This window comes from Mirounga angustirostris, unplaced genomic scaffold, assembly GCF_029215605.1.
Source record: "Mirounga angustirostris isolate CCGP_5_RB_7025 unplaced genomic scaffold, mMirAng1.0.hap1 SCAF_6, whole genome shotgun sequence".
Taxonomy (NCBI): domain Eukaryota; kingdom Metazoa; phylum Chordata; class Mammalia; order Carnivora; family Phocidae; genus Mirounga; species Mirounga angustirostris.
Genome location: NW_026991714.1, coordinates 101,920,988 through 101,945,750, shown reverse-complemented (window position 1 = coordinate 101,945,750; position 24,763 = coordinate 101,920,988). Strand labels below are relative to the sequence as shown.

The following is a 24,763-nucleotide window of genomic DNA, read 5'->3' as shown; positions in this document are numbered from 1 at the left end:
TCTGGAAGAACCAAAGGTACCAATAAGGAAAAACAACAACCACCACAATAAAGTCAGGAAAGGGGGCTCCATTTGGGAAAATGACTACATACTGGTTAGGTTTGAAGTGATGCCTTGAAAGCCAAAAGGACAGGTACAATATACAGAGCTATAAGACTGAAGCTCACTTGCTGATCTAACAAAGACAATCAGTTGGAAGAAGAAATTTCACCATGCATAAGCATACTAATATACCCCAGTCACAACTACTTGGCTTATCAGTCTTTAAGAAAGGATAGAGGAGTGCCTGGGTGGCTCAGTTGGTTAAGCATCTAATTCTTGATTTTGGCTCAGCTCATGGTTTCAGGGTTGTGAGATTGAGCTCAGCGCGGAATCTGCTTGAGATTCTCTCTCCCCCTCTGCCTCTGCCCCTCCCCTACCCACGTGCACTTTCTCTCTCAAAAAAGAAAAAAAAAAGGATATGTGACTTGGTAACTCCACTTAATACAGACCCAAAAGATATCTTTTCTAAGACATCCCCCAAACCTAATTACAATAAAAAGCAGCCATTAACACAACCTACTTTATTCATCTTATAATACAAATAGGACTGTAACAGATCCAGTAACACAATGGCACTTTGATAATCCTATAATTCAGACACCATATATTCTAAAATAAAAGGTTAATATGTTCAGTGTGTTCTCTATATATCCTTTAAATGTTAGCAGTGAATTTGTATGTGTGTGTTTCCAGAATTGCTAATATTTTCATATATTTTCTTTGAATAACATAAATACAGAAAAAATATATAAACAGTGAATTTTCACAGAGTGAACACATCCATATAACCAATACCCAAAACAAAAGTCAGAACATTACTAGCACCCCAGAAGGCCCCTTCATACCCCATTCAAATACTTTCCCCAATCTCCAACAAGGGTAATCATCTCCTGACTTCTGATACCACAGATAGTTTAACCTGTTTTTGAAATTTATGTAAATGCAATCAATGCATTTATGTAAACGCACTCTCTAGTGTCTGGCTTCTTCCGTTCAAAATTGTATGTGAGTTTCACAATTATATATAGCTGTAGTTTGTTCATTCTGATCAATGTTTAATTCATTGTGTGATTATGCCAGAAACTTATTTACCCATTCTACTACTGATAGGCATTGGGAAAATTCCAGCTTGCGCTATTACAATTAGTCCTGCTATTAACATTTTTGTCCATGTCTTCTGGTGAATATACACACACAATTCTGTTGTATATAACTCTAGGAGTGAAAATGCTGAGTCACAGAACATGCAAGTGTTCAACTTTAGTAAAACAACTAATGAACTTTAAATGAAGGAATATATTTTTTTTAAGATTTATTTATTTATTTGAGAGAGAGTGACAGTGTGGGTGGGGGGTGCGGGGGGGCCGGCAGAGGGAGAGAGAATCCTTGAGCAGACTTCCCACCAAGCGCAGAGCCTGACACAGGGTTCCATCCCAGGACCCCAAGATTATGACCTGAGCCGAAATCAAGAGTTGGCTGCTCAACCAACTAAGCCACCCAGGTGCCCCCAAAGGAAGGGATACTTTAAGGTCTTTATAGGGCAATTTGAATGATTAATGATGTGTCAGAAGGTGCTGATGAAAACTCCATCAAAAACTACTTTCAGGAGGGTAAACATACTGAAGTAGGGTTTTTGAACCACATGGCTTCCAAGGACAGCAATTTACTTTAGAATAGTTTCACCAGCAATTTGGAATGTGACAATAACACTTAGAAGTAACCAAGTTTGTCTTGTCTTTTCTAGAACTGCTGATGCTGAAAATTTAGAAACAGTTGAAGAGCCATTACAATCAATAAGGTAAAGTAGTCACTTTCTCAACATGTTATGGAATATAAATATTACATGTCAGAACTCTGCAGCAATTAAGCCTGTACTCATTTAATCACACTCCTGGAAAATGAAAGGGACTTCAAAACTAGTCTAACCTTCAGGTGGTCATATCAATGCCTTCTAAATCAATGAACATGCAAACAAAAATTCATTTAATTCTGGAACAGAAGAAGCATATTAGGCAAAAACTAAGAGAATCTGAATAATACATATTTTAGTAAGTATCAATACTGGTTTATTAATTATAACAAATGTACCAATCTAATGTAACATGTTAACAATAGAGGAAATGGGGCTGGGGTATATATGGGAATTCTGTGTAATATCTTAGCCATTTTCCTATAAATCCAAAACTGTTTAAAAATAATTTCTAAAAATCCATTTAAAACTCTGCAACATAATCTGCAGATTATAATACACCTGCTAAACTCCTCTCAGAATGCAATCCAAACGCATTTTAAGAACTGTTAGACACGGGCGACTGGGTGGCTCAGTCGTTAAGCGTCTGCCTTCGGCTCAGGTCATGATCCCAGGATCCTGAGATCGAGTCCCACATCGGGCTCCCTGCTCGGCGGGAAGCCTGCTTCTCCCTCCCCCACTCCCCCTGCTTATGTTCCCTCTCTCACTGTGTCTCTCTCTGTCAAATAAATAAATAAAATCTTAAAAAAAAAAAAAAAAGAACTGTTAGACACCCATGCATGCATACATGCATGTGCGCACGCACACAGACACACACACACTTTCCATCTATGGGCTTAGACACATAGATATATGAGGGAAGCATTCTGTCTATGCTGATTTTGGTTTTGCTCCTAGCTATAAAATTATGAACCAGCCTCAGACTTCCTTTTTTATTCCAACTAACCTAACCTTTTTGAGTATATACTGTAAGCCCTTAATGATTCATTAAGAGGTAATCCCCCAGTTAATCTTCAAACAATAAAATAAAAGCATCCAAACTCCAAGTAACATCAATTCTCCAATAAATCATATCTTTGTGGTTTAAGTCATTGAGTCTTTGCTTTTACTTCAGAGGGAATAGGAAAAAGGCTGTGCCTTAGAGCTAGTAGGGAAAACAAGTAGCCCTAAAACGGTATGCGACCTAGTGGAAGGAACCCTGGGCAAGGAGGCAAGAGACCCAGCTTCTAGTTTCAGTTCCACCACTCATTACCTCTGTGATCCTCGAACATTTCCCTGAACATCTCTGATCTTCCATTTCCATGATCTCAAGTCCATTTTAACTCTAGTATTTGTTCCATGAATCAAGAGGTCCTTCAGTTACCACTTCTTATTATGCCAGATATCCTAGTTAATTCTTTTATCCTTATCTGTTCTATAAAATTTTTAAAGCATCTAGAAAGAAAAATAATATCCTGTCATGGAATGAATGTTTATTTCTACCAGGGGATGGAGGGTGGGGGGGGATATAATGAGTGAAAGAAAAGAAGTTGAACAGCATCATAGCTTTCCATTCCATTAACCTTGTATTAGTAATCCCACCACCATATACATTGCAAATATTTACTTGCTAGTCAGCATTATGACACAGGTCTTGACTTTCTCTTTAGAAGACTATTTGAATTCACCTGTGGTTCCAGCAAGTTTATATCTAAATACAACCTTAAGGGGCGCCTGGGTGGCTCAGTCGTTGGGCGTCTGCCTTCGGCTCGGGTCATGATCCCAGAGTCCTGGGATCGAGCCCCGCATCAGGCTCCCTGCTCAGCGGGAGGCCTGCTTCTCCCTCTCCCACTCCCCCTGCTTATGTTCCCTCTCTCGCTGTCTCTCTATCAAATAAATAAATAAAATCTTTTAAATAAATAAATAAATACATACATACATACATACATACAACCTTAAGTTTGGTTCTTCTACAGAAGGAGTTGGCACACTTTTTCTTAAGAAGCCAGATAGTCTGGGGCACTCAGATGGCTCAGTTGGCTGAGCATCTGACTCTTGGTTTCAGCTCAGGTCATGATCTCAGGGTTATAAGATGGAGCCCCATGACTGGCTCCACACTCAGAGGAGAGTCTGCTTGAGGATTCTCTCTCTACCCTTGCCCCTCCCCCAACTTGCACACACTCTCTTTCTCTCTCAAATAAATAAATCTTAAAAAAAAAAATAAACAGGGGCGCCTGGGTGGCTCAGTCGTTAAGCGTCTGTCTTCGGCTCAGGTCATGATCCCAGGGTCCTGGGATGGAGTCCCACATCGGGCTCCCTGTTGGGCGGGAGGCCTGCTTCTCCCTCTCCCACTCCCCCTGCTTACGTTCCTGCTCTCACTGTCTCTCTCTCTGTCAAATAAATAAATAAAATCTTTAAAAAAATAAAAAATAAAAAAAATTTTTTAAATTAAAAAAAATAAACAAAAATACAGATAGTTTAGGCTTTGTGAATCATATGGTCTCTGTCACAACAACTCAACTCTGCTACTGTAGTGCAAAAGCAGCCACAGACAATGTGTAAAAGAATGGGTGTGTGTTCCAACAAAACTTTATTCAAAAAAACAAATGGTCTTAGCTGTAATTTGCCAATCCCTGTTCTAATACCAAGGGGAGAAAAATCAACTGGCAAGATAGATTTTGTAAAACCACATCATGAGTTCACACTGATATAAACTCTGTTTTGTCTGCAGGGACAAAATATTTATGAATCATGATCTTCACATACCTGAAAATGTTCAAGATTCCCCTGCGTGAAGAGGTCACATCACCAATACCTAAGACAGAGCAGGAAAACACTCTCCCTTACATGGTTGTTATGACATAACAGAGGATGTGTTAATTTATATAGGCAAAATTTACAAGGTGACCTGCAAAAGTAAAATACCAGGTTTTAGCAACTTTAGCAATAACAGAAACCCAAACCTGATTAATGCCAATCATCACTTCTATATATTAAGCTAAATTAATTCAGGTAAGTGTCAACGTCATCAACTTTCCTGGGAGAGCTGTTCTGTTTCCATGCAACCCAGTTGTTTTAGACCAGCAGACCCTTGGTCATTCATAACCTGTTAAATTTCAGAAGGCCAGACTAACTGTTTGAGCTAACACAGAAGTTCTGATTTACTCTGGGATAGGACAGGGGTTGCTCATCAACATAAATGGGCTAATTAGGCCAAGATCAGATCTATCATCTCTTAGAGTTTATCCTAATAAAAATGTTCCATTCTGTGATAGTCACCTTGCTAAATTCAGCCCCATGTTGGCTACCAGATGTTCAATAGCAGGCTGGAGCAAAGAGCCAGCCCACAAGGATCAAGCAAGTGCCTTTTTAAAAACTAATCTTAAGAAGTTCCTCTACATGGCTTTGCAAAGTAAGCAAAAACCATGCCAAATAGTAAAAAAGGCACTTACTTGACTCCCACAGGCCAGCTCCACACTCTAGCAGCTAAGATGTCACTGGCATGGTACATGGTGAGTGAGGAAGAAACGGTATCTTGTCAACCACTGTAGAAATGGTAGTGAAAGACCTAAAAGAATAGAAAAAAGTAATGTCAATGTCAAAGGTAAAGGCTCTCCTGAGCCTGCTGACATGGATACCTCAGCATATGACAACAAAGAAAAGAAAGTTTGAAAAGATGTTGTTTAGGTCACTCTTAGCTTCTAGTCATTACAAGTGACCTTTAGGACAAGAGGGCGCTTTTGAAAGAATTTTAGCTATAACCTAGAATAAATCCAGAAGGTTATGAGAAACTCTCAAATATACATTTTTTTCCAGAGAAAGTACTGAATCTTTGATAACCACCCGGTAAGCTCATACAGATGTAGAAGTAGAGAATCTAAAGCAACAATTCATAGACCAATATTTTTAAAAATAGTTTTAAAGAAGTGAAATTTTTTTCACTCTTCTCTATGCTTCTAGCATTTAAAAAAACAGAACGCTAGTAAACAATGAGGGAAGAAGAAATAGTTTTTTTTAGATTTTTTTAAAGTAATCTCTTCACCCAATGGGTGAACTTACAACCCCAAAATCAAGAGTTGCATGCTCTACCAACTGAGCCAGCCAGGCATCCCCCGCACTTTTTCTTAAACAAGAAAAAAAATTTTTAAACTGAAGGGGAGCCTGGCAATAGAAGTCTCAGCTTATCCAGATTCATTCAGAACTTTCACTAGTTTCAGAAGCAAATTTACAAAACTAATTTGTTTACCTAGCCCCACAACCCTCTGATTTAGGAGTTCTGTTTCAAAATGCTTGACTCTTGGCAAATTTAATCAGAGATCACTCAAAACCCAGACCAATAACAATTTTTTTTCCAGAACAACAATTTTAAAAAGAGCCTGTTCATGTACCACCACCTCCTCTCATAATGCCCACACTATTTGTGGGTAAAATAATTTGTGAATAAAAAAATAGCAACTTGCAAGAAAAGCAGCAATAGTCAAAAAACAAAAATCATTCTTAATAATCAGTTAATTCTCAATTCTTAATTCTCAATACTCTCTCTTACATCTAATCATGCCAACCCCCCCTCAAAAAAAAAATTTTTTTTTTCATTATCTCTTTTACTTGCAGGTCCTTTCAGCATCCTTTCCCTCAGAACCAGAATGGAAGAAACAAACAGGCAATTGAATTTAATCATTCTTGAGGCATTAGAATCTCTCCAATAAAAAAAAGCAAATATAATTTTTCATTGTAAATAAGTTTTAGCCAAAAAACTATTCTTGCACTATTCCCTAATTCTAAAATGCTTAAAGTTGGGTCACCTTTTTAACAGACAGTCTGATGATTCAAATTGTCCAGGCCTCAATTAATTTAATTTGAACGGGATATTCACTGTTAATAGCATATTTGGCCAGACTACATCTTGTGTGCCTAGCTCACATATTCTTCTGAATTTTGGCTTGTGTTTGCCTTAGCTAGAGTCCCTGGAAAGCATCCCATGTATTAGTGTTTCCCTTGCTGCATCAGTATTTCTGGTTAAAGCACAAGAGCAAATCATTTGGAGGGACAACCTGAACGGAGTTCTGTACTGTGTATTCTGCAACACTATCCAAACCATTATCAAAAATGTTGCAAATAAAAGACAATTGCATGAAATGGGGAAGAAAAACAATTAATCAGAGATTGCCTTTCTAAAATAATGACTACAAAGTAAAGAATACTCAATGGCAAATGTATATATAAGGTTTATTATTAAAACAAATACTTATTTCACATCAACTATCTCCCTCAAAAAGTACTTTCCCCCTCATTCCTAGACCTTGTTTTTCCTTTGCTCCATAAAACCATGACACCATTCAAGAACAGTCTTTTTACCATTTAAGGCACAAGTCCTTTTTACAAAAGAAAGCAGTCCCAAACTGCAAATTATTCCAAACACACAGAAAAGAAACAATGAATAAAGGCCAACAAGTTTCCTTCCAAGCTTGTCTGCCCTTCAAAAATCTGAGCATTTTTATAGAGCAAAACAAGTTTTTGCTGTAGCAGCTCAATCCCGCATGAGCTTGCTGTATTAGAGCAAATGCTGTTGGGCATTTTGCACAAGACATGTTCATCTGTGTAATGAAACATTATTCTTCTCCTCCTGCTTCTCTCCGGAAATACAAAGGATTTTCCCAGGAATATGATAAATGAGGACATTCCACACCAAAAAAGGAAAAAAAAAAAAAAAACATTCCTAGTCTAACTTTTAAAATGAAATAAATTCCCTTTTTCCTGTTCCTCCAAAATATTCAGCTAAAAAGACTTTCAGTCAACAAGAGAATGGTTAAATATGAGAAATAGAGAATGAAATACCACAAAACAGTTAAAAATGAATAAGCTAGAACTACATGTATCAACATATTTTTTTAAAGTATTTAAGTAAAAAGAACAAATTACATTAACTACATACAGTGTAAAATCTTCCAAGTGAGGTTAAAACATACTTAGAGTACTATGTAACTTTGACAGTCAGATAAACAAAAGCATAAACACATGCATGGGAATGGTAAGTACCAAAATGGAAAGAATGGTACTTTTGGGAGAGAGGACAAGAAATAAGACTGAGGAAGGATATTTTGGGCAGCAATTATAGTTGTCCTGTTTAATTTTTCAAGCTAAAAGAAATAAATATTATACCTGTTTTTATAGACATGACATACTTCATACTTTAAAAACAAAAGACTTTTCCCTTTGTTCGGCTTAACTGAATCCAAGGTAATTTTCTTATGAAGGAATACACCACACCCACCCCACACCCACCCCATCCCCCCACCCCCAACCCCCAAAGAAACCCTCTGGTGATGGAATGCCCTTTCCAGATGAGCTTTGACAGACCCTCGTCAGGACTGACCTGGGTTTTCTTCCACTAATGCTGCTACTTTCTGATGCTGGCTGGATGTGACTCAGATCCATAACTCAGGGCCTCAGCTTGTCTCTACTTTTAATCTTACCAAGAATACTCTTTTTAGGCAATCTGCTAGAGTTCCCTTCCATTTTCCCCTTTTTACTGCTCAAAGCTCTAGCAATCACTAAAAACAAGTCGTTACATATTTAAAGCTCACCCAACTTTGTGGCACTTGGCCAAGCGAGGAACTTGATTTCATTCTGAATCAAATGTCAATGTAGAATGAGATATTAAAATTAAAGTACTGGTTGCAGTTCAATTTTCCATCTAATAAATGAATATTTCAAAATTCTGTAATGTTATGCTACAATTGTTTTACCATCTCAACAACGTTTAGACAACATTTTGTTTTGAAGCTTAAGTCAGAGCCAGAAATGAAAAAAAGAAAAGATTTCATTTTTGGAGGAGATGGTTAAAGCAAGAATGAAATAAACAAAACTGAATTACTGGGGCGCCTGGGTGGCTCAGTTGGTTAAGCGACTGCCTTCGGCTCAGGTCATGATCCTGGAGTCCCGGGATCGAGTCCCGCATCGGGCTCCCTGCTCGGCGGGGAGTCTGCTTCTCCCTTTGACCCTCCCCCCTCTCATGTGCTCTCCTCATTCTCTCTCTCTCAAATAAATAAATAAAATCTTTAAAAAAAAAAAAAAACTGAATTACTAACATGCATATGTGTAATGAGACATTCACATAGAGCATACCCTTGGGATCCCCTCAAAAGATAAAAACAAAACAACAACAACAAAAAATCACTACCACCTCTTCGGGATCAGAAAACTCATTTCTCCTGTGTATTCAGCAGCTCCTTGCACCAGCACGCAAAGATCAGAGAAAGAGGGGCAAGAAGGAGAGAAACTGACAGAGACAGACATAAGCTGGTATTCTTCTGTTTACAAAATAAATGTAATTCCATCAAAAGCAAACCAGAAACTTTCAATCTTCTCATTAGGTTTTTACTATTTCTCCTACTCCATTCAATCTATCCTTAAATACTTCTTTGAAGTATTCTGACATCCATACTCTGTTTTAAAATGAAAAATAGGTTTTATCACACTTGGCCACTTGCCACAGCCCTGCTTCATTGCAGCTAGCAGAATTCTGGCAGTGCAAGATACAGGATACAGTGGGGGCAGAATGGAAATACAGAAGATTAGTTCCAAAATAAACACCTCCAAAAATCTGTCATCTTTGGAAATATATACATGTAGGGAATCTAGAGTTGGCAGCACCTCTTTCAAAGAGTTCCTTTAAAGCTCTCTTCTGCAGTCCAGCCCTTCACCCTTCCCTCTTCTCCTCTACCTGCTCCAAATACTTGCCAGGCAGATGCATGTGTCAATTTCTTAAATCACTTATAACACAAAAGCACTACAATATTTTTCCATCACTATTTTTAGTGATTTTTTTCTATAGTCCTACTTGTTTCAGCATAATCTGTGAACTCTTTTTAAATGATTTACCTTACACCAGTTAGAATGGCAAAAACTGACAGGGCAAGAAACAACAAATGTTGGAGAGGTTGTTCGAGAAAGGGGAACCCTCTTACACTGTTGGTGGGAATGCAAGTTGGTACAGCCACTTTGAAAAACAGTGTGGAGGTTCCTCAAAAATTTAAAAATAGAGCTACCCTATGACCCAGCAATTGCACTACTGGGTATTTACCCCAAAGACACAGATGTAGTGAAAAGAAGGGCCATATGCACCCCAATGTTCCCATAGCAGCAATGTCCGCAATAGCCAAACTGTGGAAAGAGCCGAAATGCCCTTCAACAGATGAATGGATAAAGAAGATGTGGTCCATATATACAATGGAATATTACTCAGCCATCAGAAAGGATGAATACCAGACTTTTACATCAACATGGATGGGACTGGAGGAGATTATGCTAAGTGAAGTAAGTTAAGCAGAGAAAGTCAATTATCATATGGTTTCACTTATTTGTGGAACATAAGGAATAGCATGGTGGACATTAGGAGAAGGAAGGGAAAAATGAAGGGGGGGGGGAATTGGAGGGAGAGATGAACCATGAGAGCCTATGGACTCTGAGACACAAACTGAGGGTTTTAGAGGGGAGGGGGGTGGGGGGATAGTTTGCCCAGTGATGGGTATTAAGGAGGGCACGTACTGCATGGAGCACTGGGTGTTATATGAAAACAATGAATCATGGAACACTACATCAAAAACTAATGATGTATTGTATGGTGATTAACATAAGATAATAAAAAAATTTTTTTAAATAAATAAAAAATAAAATCAGGTTATTTGATTTTAAAAAAATGATTTGCTGCTGCTTGATTCAAAGAAAAGTAATTCCTTCTTCACATTTCCACGATCCCTATCACTGTATTATCTAGGCACAGAGAACTAGATGATCTACAGATGCATTATCCACAGGGTTGGATTTAGACGATGGTCTCTAGGGCTTTTTAACTCACTGACTCTCATTTATCCAACGCTGGCTGTGTGTTCTTGACACTATTAGGCTCAGTTCACAGAATTTGGGAGAGTAGACTACTATGGGCAACTAATCACCTGAGGTTTTCACACTCAGAATTCCTGCAATGTAATTACAAAGGAAAACAAACATTTTCTGTTTCAGACTGGCAAGCCACAACTCAGAATTAACAAATTATTAGAACAGTCCATCTTGGGGCACCTGAGTGGCTCAGTCAGTTAAGTGTCTGCCGTTGGCTCAGGTCAGATCCCAGGGTCCTGGGACTGAGTCCTGCATCGGGCTCCTTGCTCAGCAGGTACCCTGCTTCTTCCCCTGCCTGCCACTCCCCCTGCTTGTGCTCTATCTCTTTCTGACAAATAAATAAATAAAATCATTGAGAAAAAACAAAACAAAACAGTCCATCTTACCTCAGCACTACAACATTAACTGCTTTTTTCCTTCCCTCCCCCCTCTCTCCAACTCTCTGGATTCCTTACCATATCTTCACCTATTCCCCATACCCTCAGTAGTTTGGACTGGAAAAAGAAGACAAAAGAGAAAGATGGGACTAAGGCATAATGAACTGTTTCAGAGGAATGCAGGGTAAATTGTCTATCAAGATGTCAGAAGTAATTATGCAAACTGTCCTGAAAAGGAAATGGAAGCTATTTGTCTTCACTTCAAGCCCCTGACCCTTGTGAGAATAAGCAAATATATTATACTTGGGTTTATGATTTTATACAAGACCCCCACCATGAAATAACATAAAAATCAATGATATACGTCTTAGAATTAGAAAGCCCTTTAGGCTCATCTGATCAAGCATCCTTATTTAACTGACCAAAACATTAAGACCAAAGAGGTTAAGTCACTTGCCCAAGGTCAAACAGCAACTTAACAGTAGAGAAATGAACAGAACTCAGACTCCTATTGTATCACATGGCACCTAATCCTCTTCAATTACTTACTTTTGGTGATTGAAACACACACACACCACTTCCATCTCTTCTTTTATCTACCTCAGAAAACCAAAAAAATTCTTTGATGATAGAACAATTCTTTGCTCCCATAGATTTCAAAAGGCTCATACATGACAAATACAATCTCTTCCGGCAAAGCAGATATTGTAACAGCTCTAAAAATTGTCATAGTTGGGGTGCCTGGGTGGCTCAGTCGGTTAATCGGCTGACTCTTGATTTCAGTTAAGGTCATGATCTCAGGGTTGTGAGACCGAGCTCAGCGCAGAGTCTGCTTGAGATTCTCTCCCTCTCCCCCTGCCTCTGCCCCTCCTCCTGCTCACTTGCGTGCCCCTGCCCACACTCTCTTTCTCTAAAATAAATAAAATATTTGGGGCGCCTGGGTGGCTCAGTCGTTAAGCGTCTGCCTTCGGCTCAGGTCATGATCCCAGGGTCCTGGGATCGAGCCCCACATCGGGCTCCCTGCTCTGCGGAAAGCCTGCTTCTCCCTTTCCCACCCCCCCACTTGTGTTCCCTCTCTTGCTGTCTCTCTCTCTGTCAAAATAAATAAATAAAATCTTTAAAAAATAAATAAATAAAATATTTTTAAAAATTAAAAATTGTCAAAGTTATCAAATAAATACTTACCTTTGTATTATAATACCTAGAAGACCAAAGAATATATGCTTTCTAAATAAAGCAATCCAATAAAGTCAATTAAAATACTAGAGAATCACTCCATGTAACTCGTTCTCAATCATTACATGTTTTTATTTTTGATACTTCTCTTGAGAAACTGGGGTGGCAGAAGCAGTAGGAATCTTGTATCTTCATTTCTAATGTGAAAAGGGAGGTTGCTAAAATTTTACTAAGAAAAGGTTTCATGCTTAAGAATAGCTAGGTTTTTGTTTGTTTGTTTTAAATATAAAAGACCATCATACATACAATGCTCAATATTCCCTAAAGGTAAACAAATATTACAAAAGTGGAAAGTCAAAGAGAACAAAGTCAAAAGAAATTACTCAAAAATATTCCTCTAATTAACGTAATGTGAAGAGTTTCTGCTTTGGAAGAGTATAATACACAGAACACACACTTTCAACAAAGATTTGTTGAGTGCTCATCATGCTTTGTAAACTTTTTCCATACTGGTGTGCAAATCTTTCAGATTCTGATGGTATGGGGTAGGGGAGGGGGGCAGAAAAATGGGGATAAGGTGGGCATCTGATATACGAATTTAAAGTCATTAAACCAGGTCAACACATTTTTATATACAAAAGTAGAGGTACAACAATCACAACAACGAAACATACTTAACATGACTGTAAAAAGAAACACACAGAGAAGGTCCAGAAACAAAGTTTCAGCACCTGAGTATTAAGAGAATCAGACAGCCCTCGAAATGAATTACCTTTCTACCTGGTACCAGCTGAGTGATAGTCCATGTCCAATCGTCAAGTTCTATCAATTCTATTTCCTAAATCTGCCTTCTCTCTATTCCTTTTCTCTATTCCCAATGCTACTGTCATCATTCAGGCATCTTTTGCCTAGTTCATTAAGATGTCCCTTATTGGCCTCTTGACTTTTCTGGTCCCATCCTCTCCAATCCAGCCTTCACACAGCTGCTATTGTAACCTACCAAAAAGCACAAACTGATCATGTGATTCACCTAACTGAAATTCTTCAGACACTCACCTATGGACCAGCAGTATTTTTTCCAAACTGTGGCTTAAATTGTGGAATCAATTTAAATGGGTCCCAACCAGTATTTCTTCAACAAAATAGCACAGAAACTATTTATGCCTCATACATAGTAAAAAAACTGTTGGGTGAAACTTTTCCTACGTTTACGCACACATGCACATTCTGGGTCATGATATAAAATGTATTTATACTGTGGGTTGAGTTTAAAAAAAAAACACTGACCTACATAATAAAATTCCAACTCCTTCACAAGTCCCTTCACAGTCTGATTCCCTCACCAGAGCACAGTAGTTAAGAGACAGGCACTGGCGCCAGGTACGCCAGTCCCAGCTGTGTGATCCTGAGCAAGTCATTTACTGAGTGTCACTTATCAGCTGTGATCCTGGGCAAAGCAACCAATCTGAGGTAACTCAGTTTCACTATCTATAAAAGGAGGATAGTAACAGTACCTACCCACAGGGTGTCACAAAAATTAAGTGAGATTACCTATGTAAAGTACATAACACGTGGTGCACTTAATATTAGTTATTATTGGTATCACTACTACTGTCCAGTCTAATCTCTGGCTATTCTTGCCCATACTCCAGTTATAACAAACGACTGGCAGTTTCTCAAATCATCTTCCTCCCTCAGACTGTCATGTCAGATGTTGGTGCTATCTAGAATGTGAACTACACCTTTCCAGTCCCCCACACATTTTATTTCCTCCTATTTCAGCTTCAGTGAGGCCTCCCTTGTGAAGCCTTCCCCAATTCTCTTGAGTAGGTCTAAACGCTCCCAATGAACCTCCATGGGGAGGGGGCGAGGGAGCATAACCAGTTACAGTCTTGCTTGTTGGTGTCTCCCAGCCAAACTGTGACCTCTTTGGACCACCTCAGAGGCATCTCTCTTTCCCAGCACAGCAAGTTACAAACAGTAGTTCAACAGATATTTTCTGAATGACTCCAGGTTACTTACCCTTACTAGGTCTTCATTTTCTTATCTGTACAATGGCAGAAGTATTTTGCCTGAAGAGTTGTTGAGTACGCTAGACAATGTTTTAGAAGTGATATAGAGGGCGCCTGGGTGGCTCAGATGGTTAAGCGTCTGCCTTCGGCTCAGGTCATGATCCCAGGGTCCTGGGATCGAGTCCCACATCGGGCTCCCGGCTCAGCGGGGAGCCTGCTTCTCCCTCTGACCCTCTCCCCTCTCATGCTGTTTCTCTCTCGCTCGCTCGCTCTCTAAAAAATAAATAAAATCTTTAAAAAAAAATAAAAAATAAAAGTGATATAGAAGCAATGCTCGATAATGGGTGGGACTTTCTAGAATCCTTAGCTAAGTTACAAAGATCCTAAGGAAGCAATACCTTAGACCCTTACTACCTAATACCTGGAGGAGAGGGTGGAGAAAGAGATTTAAGAAATGTAGTCAGAAAGATGGTGAGATCTCTTGGAAGAAAACTGCAGTAGATGCTTGAGAAAGAAACATGGCTGAAGGAGAAGACAAAAGGGAAGGAGGCCCCACACTGGGATCCCACCAAACCTAGACTTAAATTTCACCTCCAAAGCATCTGTCTTGTCCATCATTGTATCCCTAGCGTTAAAACAGTTTATGACACTTAAGAAGAAAGGAACCTACCTCATCCTCAATGTCCTCATTAATAAAACTGGGGTAATAACGCCTCTCATAGGGTTATGGTGAGAATTAAATGAGGTAACACAATGCCCTCAGATCTTAGATGCTTCCTTCTATATCTACTCCTCTATGTAGGGTCAGGTGGTTCAAGTTAACCTATTTACTCTCCTGTTATTTGACAAAAAAATCAGTCACATTAACTTTCTCTAAAGTTTAAAGGAGATATTAGTACTCAAACACCCTATAACACCACTTACTATAGATAAGATGTACAATGTAACCTCTCTTAGAATGCAAAAAAGAAGTCTAAAGGATCTTGTAATCTATAAGGCAGTACAGTTTAAGACTACATTGGAGAATATCCTCTGGACAGCCTCATACACATAATGGATTCCTTAGCAATTCTCTGGTGATCATTACAAATGCTCCCCAAACAATAAAGTATACAACACATAGTAAAAACTGAGAATTTCAGAAACAAAGTGTAAGAGGTAAACACCCCACTCTTTTGATTAATACATATTATCAATGTCCTTAAAGAACCTTTGGAAAGGGCTCTTATTTTTAAGAGAGATGTCAAAATGCAATGTCATATTTTCAGTTTTTTCCAGAACCGCATTAGAAAAAGTTCAGTTTTAGCATGCTATTAGACCCAGCTGGTGATGTAATTTACCAAGTTATATTTTTATCAAAATAAAAGATTGGGGTCGCCTGGGTGGCTCAGTCGGTTAAGCAGCTGCCTTCGGCTCAGGTCATAGTCCCAGAGTCCTGGGATTGAGCCCCACTGCAGGCTCCCTGCTCAGTGGGGAGTCTGCTTCTCCTTCTCCCTTTCCCCCTACCCCCGCTTGTGCTCTCTCTCTCTCAAATAAATAAATAAAATCTTTAAAAATAAAAAAATATATAAATAAACAAAAGATTTAAGCCTGTACACAGTTTATGGGTCAATAATTCACTAAACTTAACTAAAATTACTTTGCTTGAAGTCAACTTTCATGTTACACAGGCTCTCTCGCTGCATTTAACAAAGTGCACTGAAATAATTAAATGGACAATTTCTCTTGCATGTTCAACATGCAGAGGACAAGTTTTTTTTAACATGTGTCATCAAGCTTGACCTAAATCAGGGAGTAATTATTCAAGATTGGGTTTGAGTTTAAGCACTTACTGAAAGAATATGCCCCCAGGTCACTTTTTAAAACCCACCTCTGCTTAACTGTTGTAAAACAAAACACACAATTGTGTAATTTCGTAGGAAAAGAACTGTCTGCAAAGGCCAGCAGATGGGGGAACCATTTTCAGCTCTGTAGTAACTTGCTGGGCTACCAAGGAAAAAGCCATTCACCACTCTTGCCCTAGTTCCTTAACCCATGGTCTTTTTGAGATCTCCAGTCTACAATTCTTTTAAGTACATGTCCTCCACGGTAACATCTTAGTTTTCCTAATAACATGTTATTCCAGTAATTGTAAAATATTCATGAGCCATGATATGGCATTAATCAGTCAAATAAAGAATAGAGGATTCCCTTATGTTAAGTGATTATCTCAAGATCTTAAAAGGTAGTGTCGTCCTTAATCACAAAAAGCAAAACAAAACAAAAAACAGTAATTTTTAAGAAAACCCATAGAGACACAAAGCTAGAATATAAAAAAGCAATGAGGGGCGCCTGGGTGGCTCAGTCAGTTAAGTGTCCAACTCTTGATTTAGGCTCAGGTCATGATCTTAGGATCATGCCCCAGGGTCAGGCTCCAAGCTCAGCGGGGAGTCTGCTTAAGGATTCCTTCTCCCTCTCCCCTCCATCACGTTCTCTCTCTCTCAAATAAGTAAATAAATCTTTTAAAAAATGAAAGCAACATCTCTGCAGTTATTCAGATAATGGTATCAATGAAGTGCTATTGCAGAAGACCAGGACCACTCTGGATTTCAAACATGAGGCAGCCCCAAAACCAAAAATGATCCTTGTTGTTATCTTTGATCTACACCATTCTTGATGCTGCATTCTCTACTTAGATTTCCTCCTGGAGTAGAGTTCCATAAAGCATAAAACAGAGCCCCTTGGGACTTAGAAAAGTTCAAATAATCATAATCTGTTGAATAAATCCAAATTTACTCAAATATTTTGTGGGGTACAAAATAAGCACGATTTTAAGATAAATAAAAGAATGGTTGTGGGGCACCTGGCTGGCTCAGTGAATTAAGTGTCCGCCTTTGGCTCAGGTCATGATCTCCAGGTCCTGGGACTGAGTCCCACATGGGGTTCCCCGCTCAGCGGGGAGTGTACTTTCCCTCTCTCTCTGCCCCTCCCCCCCCCACTCGTGCTCTCTCTCACTTGCATGCTCTCTCTCTCTCAAATAAAATAAAATAAAATAAAAAAGGATGGTTGCTTCCTTAAAAACAAGTCTGCTCTTGGAACCAATGTAACATTGTGTGTCAACTATATTTCAATAGAAAATAATAACAGTAATTTTAAAAGTCTGCTCTAAACATTTATCCAGAACCATCAAAATCTTAGTATTGTAGTAGACTAAAACAACAAAAACTCTAGAATCTGTTTCAATCATATATTTCTATTAATCTGGGTATTAATCATACTTTTGCTGGGCTTTGGGCAGAAAGCAAGTACCACCACAGAGCTAATCCAAAGGTACCCATTCTGTGGGTATATTACCATAAAGAAGTATAATATATACAATCAAAGACAGCACTGGCAATACCAAAGTTAAATTACTCAAATGTGGGTACTTAAGTAACAGGTCATTAAACAAGTCAAACTGGGGGACAGGGGGCTGGGGGGAGTTGATGAGCATACCTTTTCACTGGCAAGCAGACAAAAAGGTGCATATTCAATTAATGCACATCTGAGTGTCACCCATACAGCTAGCACTGTGTTGGAGTCTATGAGAGACAAAAATGCAATATTGCCTTACCTCTCCTGTAAGATAAGGCACCCACAAATGAAATATTTAGATAACAAGACAAGTCAGTGTCGATCTGTATCCTGCTAATAATAAATCCTATCGGAAATTAGATAAGACAGAATAGAACAATAGAGAGGGATCAAGAGCCAGGAATCACACAAATTAAGCTTCTGACTAGAACATCTTGAATCCACCTCCATTTAAAGAATTTTAAACCTAGGGTCGCCTGGGTGGCTCAGTCGTTAAGCGTCTGCCTTCGGCTCAGGTCATGATCCCAGGGTCCTGGGATCGAGCCCCGCATTGGGCTCCTTGCTCAGCGGGAAGCCTGCTTCTCCCTCTCCCGCTCCTCTGCTTGTGTTCCCTCTGTCGCTGTCTCTCTGTCAAATAAATAAATAAAATCTTAAAAAAAAAAAAGGAATTTTAAACCTAGATGTAATAAACCACACACAACCTAATAAGCCACTTCCCTCAGTTGCCATTAGGTCTGTTTCCTCATCTGTAAAGTGAGTTTTAGGTCACAGTCTCTAACCTGAAACGGACCTAAGAGGTTAAAGGACTGATTAAGACTGAAATTCAGTTGCAAGAACTACATAAACATTTAGTATAGATATACGGAACATTGGCTTAAGTACACCGGAGTATTTGTGCTGGGATGGATCTGGCTAAGTAAGACCGGCCAGACCCTGAGAAAACCCAATTAAAGAACTGGGACTTGCCTCTCTGTCAGGTAATATTAACTGTTAAAATTGTCAAGTTAAACTGAAATGCTATCACTGCCAAAGAACTATAATGTGTAAAACAGAGAGGGACGGCCACAAACTGTAACAGTACAATGACACACTTAAGAGATTTAGTAAGCATAGCCGTTGACCACTAGGAAATGTTAACAGTCAGGCTCTCATAATCAGAGGTGAGACAGTTTGATTTAGCAAAGCAATTGCCCAGCTCACGATGAAAGGCAGTTCCCCATCAAAGAACCATCCTTGCAAACAGCAGCCACCTTCACTAACCACACAGAAAGGCATGCAGCAAACATTTTACATCAGTCTTTGTTACAGTCACAAGCTGAGGAGCAATAAACAGGCTCCTCACACAGGAAAGGAAAAATTACGCTAGATAGTGCTAAAAATATGGAATAAGCCCCTGCACCTTTATTTCTATTTACTCAGTTGTATGCTCTTTTAATGAGGAAGGTGGGGAAGGGACAAGTTATGTTTTAATAACTTCGAAACCACATTTACCCATGAGCTGAACTGTATTGCTTTGGACTCACTCTGTAAACTTGGAGAAGATTTCAAAACGCATGCCTCTCAAGCAAAATATTAACCAGCACCATAATTGGTTATGTCCCCCCGGCTCTAATTTACTCTACCTACTACAGCAGAACAAAAGCGGCACAAGCTGGGCTTGTGATCTAGTCCAATGCAGAGTGCCATCTGCCGCACATGCACAGAATGTGTCCTATGCAAGATTCAACCTCAGTGTCTCCCAGGGACCTTTATCAGAGCAAGCTGTTCGTTTCCACATTTGCCTCATTCAACAGCTCTGCCTCCAACAACATCTACTTACAGGAGAATTCCCATTCATGGGACTTTAAAATACCAATACTTACCTAACAAACAGTAGTTATGAAAAGGAGGAGATTATGAAGGAGCAATCACACTTTAAAATGAAAAGAACACGATAAGGGGGTCAGAATATCTGGGGTGGCTGGGAATCCTAAAACCGTTGCATATTAGCTGTGCAGTCCTGGCCAAGTCCCTCCCTTTTCTGGGCCTCAATTTCAGACATAAAATGTCAAGAGTTAAATCCCTAAGAGATGCCTTTCAAATTGAGTCTTGTGAGGAATCATAGAATAACAGATGGAGACAGCTATATACAGGATGGCTTCAGAGCAATTGTAGAAAAAGAAAAAAACCTGTTTACATATTTTAAATAATCAGGTACAACTTTTTTCAAAATCCTACAATTCTAAGTTCATTTATAAGTCAACATTCCCATGATAACACTTCAGCCCTTCAGAAATAACACTTCACTTTAACTGTGCTTTCAGTTACAAATTCAGCACATCACTTTTACCCACCCCAGAATAGCACAGAAGAACACTTTCATGAAGTACCCACACAAGGAAGACACTCACAGCCTGACAGATTCGCATAGTGGAAAATATACAAGGCATAAATTTAAAAATGCTAAATGAATACCACACCCAAATAGCCTTAAAACCTGTGCAAAGTCAAAAGACGTATTAGCAAAATACAGGGATAAAGACAACTTGGTAAGTCTTTAAATAGTTTGAGGGAGAGGGGAATGCCATCAGATTTCTGGGTGGCTTTATGTTTTTAGGAAAACAAAACACATAAATGGAGGCTTTGAAACATGCAAATCTAAACTGAACTGTGGAAAAGCTCGGCTCTCACCCAAGAGCTTCAGCAAAGCAATATGTCAGTATGCCAAATATGAAGTACAAATTTTCTTCACAAGAATGAGGATAGGATCCACACGTGTGACTAATAATAATATCATCTTGCATTTACAGAGCATTAGTTCTTTTCATAGCTCTTTCAGACACTTGGTTTCATGTTGTCAATCAGTCTCGGGGTATCCTCTCTGAAAACCTCCAGTTTAGCTTCCTCTCAAGAGCTGTGTGATCAGGTTAAGACAGGTGGATGTATTTGTTGAGATCTAAAGGTACTAGTTTCTTCTATCAGGCCGTCTGCAGTGATTCTCTCATTACCACACTATACAACTTAGCCCTAGGAAATAAAATCTACACTCTTTCCCTCACAGTTGGCCAGAGACCAACATAAATGGGTCTAGAAAGTCCAAGGAAAGAGAACCCGCTGACTTGTTAGGTCAAGAACTCCATGCCAAGTTGATCTCTTGCAACTGAAAAAAGAATTCACAATCACTCACAAATACATCCCAAGGCTGTTCAAACAGAAAATCTCCTTCGTTGCCAGCCAATGAAATCCAGCAATAACTGGTTAATTCAACCACCAAATCCCTGACTCTGTGAACAACTTGCCATATTCACTTCCCCTCCGCCCGCTGCCCACCCTTCCTTCTTCAGGCACGCGTGAACAAGCTGATAAGCCAGCTCTCCAAAAGGACCACCGAGGACCTTTAAGGACCTGAGGGGATGGAGCTTGCCTCCTGAAGCAATGCAGCATCCATCGCGAGGGGGCTGTTCCCCATGCCCACACACGCAGGAAGTCACGGAGGGGGATAAAGTTTGATTATCCTTCTTGCCCGTTCCCAAAGGGCCGAGAGAGGACGAGGGAGCGGCCCCGCTGGGGTCCTGGGCTGCTCTCCGGAGACAGTGCCCACGAAGCATGGCACTGCCACTCTCCTGACATACACCAGGCAGCCGCGGCAACTCAGGACACCCCAACCCGCCCGGAGGAGGAGGGAAAGGGGACAACTTGCACGGGGCTCAGTTCGCAAGCGATGGGGCAGAGCTGTTAAAAAAAAAAAAAAAAAAAAAGGAGGGAGGGAGGGACCGAGATCGGGGGCTAGTCAGGGAGAGGTTCAAGTCCGTCCCTTCCCCGCCCTGGTGCCCCGGGTCCTGCGGGAACATCCCCGCCATCGCCCCTCCTCCTCCTCCACTCGGCTTCCTCCGCCCTCCTTCCCTTCCTGGTCGCCGCCGCAGGCGCCTGAAGGGCACGGCGGCTCCTCGGTGCCCGGCAAGCTCGGGAGCGGCCGCGAGTTGAGGTAACTCGCCCGCTGCCCCGGCGGCCTGCCCGCCGGCGGCTCCCACACGCCAGCGCCGCCCCGCCCTCCCCGGAGCCGCCGGGCGCGCTCGCTCACCGTCCGGTGGTGCTGCTGCTGCCGGTGGCGGCTGACGCTCAGCCCGGGGAAGCAGCCGGCAGTCAGCGCTCCGCAGCCGCCGGCGCCCCCGCCGCCGCCCCGGGAGGAGAGGAGCAGCAGAAGCGATCTACCTGCGGCGGCCGCCATCTCTCAACTGGAAACGGCGCCGACCCAGGCAGCGCAGCGGACGGCCGGGGCGGAGCCAAGACCCGCCACTCACCGACGCCGGGCCAACTGCCGCCCTTGGCTGAGTTGGTGAGGCGGAGCTTCCTGCGAGGCCCAATCGACAGGCGGGAGAACCACACTTGAGGCTGCCTGTCACTTCCAGAGTTACCTATTGTGGGACAGAGTCAATTACGGGCAAATTCTAAGGTACCGGTAATTGGTATCCGAGCCCCTCAGAATAGCAGCAGTAGAGAGACGGCATATTCGATTCAGCTAATCTTCACCAAGGATAGAGCTATGATAAGGGTAACTGGGGAAACATATTTGTGCTAAGCTTTGTACTTTGTGAGTGTTCTAAGTTGGCAAAATATGTACCAAATTAGTAATCATTGAAGTAGGGATGCTAGAACTCTCAGTGACACGCCCAGAGTTATCATTCATAACTGATGGTATTTGGATATGCTGAAATTAACCCTACATCAAAGGGTGATCTAATGACCGTGATATGTAGCATAATATAGGAGGGATAGAATGCTTATGATATCAAAGTCCCAGAATGAGTACACGCCATTAGGGTGAATTAACAGACCTATTACATTTCAAATACTCAATTCATTTTTACAGCACCTTTTAGACTGATACTCTTACACTCTCCAGAAGGAAAAATCATTTTCTTACTATCTTTGACCCTGTGTGCACTTATTAAACTATGGAAACAGAACATGTTGGTAATGTAATAAAAGTCATGTAAAGGTTATTTTAATGAATTTTCATACTTTAAATAAACTAGTCATTAGGGTACACTTTGGAATCATTCTTGATTGCTTTCTCTTGAAAAATACTTCTTTCCCCCAAGAAACAAGATCATAAAGCTCATTAAAGACTGTGGAAAAAAAAGTATTTTCTTAGAAGAGGATTTCCTTGCTGTCTGTTATTATAAGCTAGTTAGTCCTCACATCTTCTTTTAAAATCTAAAGCGGGAAAACAGTTTGGTAAGCAGCTAAAAATATTACTCTAGGGGCGCCTGGGTGGCTTAGTCGCTTAAGCGTCAGTCTTGGGTCATGATCCTAGGGTCGTGGAATTGACCCTGGAGAACCCACCTGCATCAGGCTCCCTACTCGGTGGGGAGTCTTCTTCTCCCTTTCCCTCTGCCCCTCCCCACCCCTGCTCATGCTCTCTCTCAAATAAATAAATAAAATGTGTTGTTGTTTTTTAAAGTATTACTCTAAATTTTGGGAAACATCTTGGTAGTGTAGCCTTAGGTTATCAAGTTGAAACAAACAAAAATACACATATAATTTTATTGTATCACTTGTTCTAATAATAGTTTTTAAACTTTAACTGAAATGGTATTTGCTTGGCCAAGAATTGCTAAATAATGAAGTGGAACTTCCTTCCACCCCACCCCAGAACAGTGAAATGATTGGCTTCTCCAGGTGAGAATATTACATCACTCACCCAAAAGGCATTTATTGTGCAACAAGTGGAACCTGAGAGCTCAAGAATGAGATGAGCCCCCTCATTCAACAGCTGCACACACTAATCCACCTAGCTGGAAATTTGTGACATTCCTGGAACAACTTCACTTACAATCATTTTCTGCCCATCTATATTTATCCCATCTGCATGTTACGTATTTACCAATGCTGTGCCATTTCCTCCTTCTTACTAGGATTACCATGAATTTTACTTTTGTTTTTATTTTCTGTGCCTTTGCCATATCTGCCTATGAATCAAGATTGTCGCTCAATCTCTATCTTACACTTCGAGAAGTTCTACTGGAATTGTCTTTCTCTTACTTTTCCAAATACAGAAATGAGCCATGCATCCTGCAGTTCTGAGATTTGGTCCTGTGCATTTGCAAAAGAACCACAATAAATAGGGCTTGTTTTTTTTTTAACTGCATAAACCTGAAACTAGAGGGATTACCAAAAGCTTCCTTCTTATTTACTAAAGGTGTCATCTTTTATCTACCAAGATAAAACCACTGATGCACCCCACGTAGGCTGTGTAAAATGAGGATCCACTAAATTGAGTTCTAATAATCCAGGGCTAGAAATTATACAAACATCAATTACCTCCTCACAGAGAAAATCTTTTCCATAGCTGCAAAGGATTTATCTCACATCAGTTGGCTGGCCAGCGCCCATAATAAGAAAGTGTAGATAGCTGAACAGAAAGTATCCTCATTCCTAAAAAATAAATAATAAATTACATAAGAGGGGAAAGGGAATTAAAATTCATTGAGTACCTGCTATGCTAGGCACTATGCTGATCACTCTAGAGATAATACTTTTATAAAAGATGGCAAAGTAACCACAAAAAAACTTTAAAATATCATAACTTTTGAGAATAGAAATTGAAGAAAACCTAAATGTTTTCTAATAGGGAATTGGTTAATAAGAGACTAACCCTATAACAGAATATTATGCAACCATTAACAAAATGAATTATTCCATCTATACTTTTAAAAAGTAATAGTATGGGACAGCTGGGTGGCTCAGTCAGTTAAGCGTCTGCCTTCAGCTCAGGTCATGATCCCGGGATCCTGGGATCGAGCCCTGCATCAGGCCCCTTGCTCAGCTGAGAGCCTGCTTCTCCCTCTGCCTGCCGCTCCCTCTGCTTGTGCTCTCTCTCTCTCTCTCTCTGATAAATAAATAAATAAATAAATAAATAATTTTTAAAAAGTAATAATCTAGTACAGATGAGCCTTTTAAAAGTTATTTATATGTATAAAGGTTACTTATAGATATTTTTATATGTTATATATGTATTTCAGGTCCATAGTGACTTCTGGAAAAATAAACAAAAAACATGTTAACTCTGGAGACTTTAGAGGGGTGGCTACCCTTTAGAATGGCTTAACATTTTCCCATCTGCATGTTATTTTTATCTTTATAAAAACATGGTCACGGGCGCCTGGGTGGCTCAGTCGTTAAGCGTCTGCCTTCGGCTCAGGTCATGATCCCAA

General features: G+C 40.1%; 1 protein-coding gene across 1 annotated transcript in view; it reads right to left on the bottom strand.

Moving 5' to 3' along the window:
- The window catches only part of MCU (mitochondrial calcium uniporter), a 201,401-nt gene extending 179,599 nt beyond the window's left edge, over positions 1-21,802 (bottom strand). Inside the window, exon 1 of the mRNA XM_045878043.3 lies at positions 21,628-21,802. Coding sequence (XP_045733999.1) covers positions 21,628-21,774 — 147 coding nt within the window. The 5' untranslated portion in view covers positions 21,775-21,802. The remainder of the gene's footprint in view (positions 1-21,627) is intronic.
- Between the last annotated feature and the right edge of the window lie 2,961 nt (positions 21,803-24,763).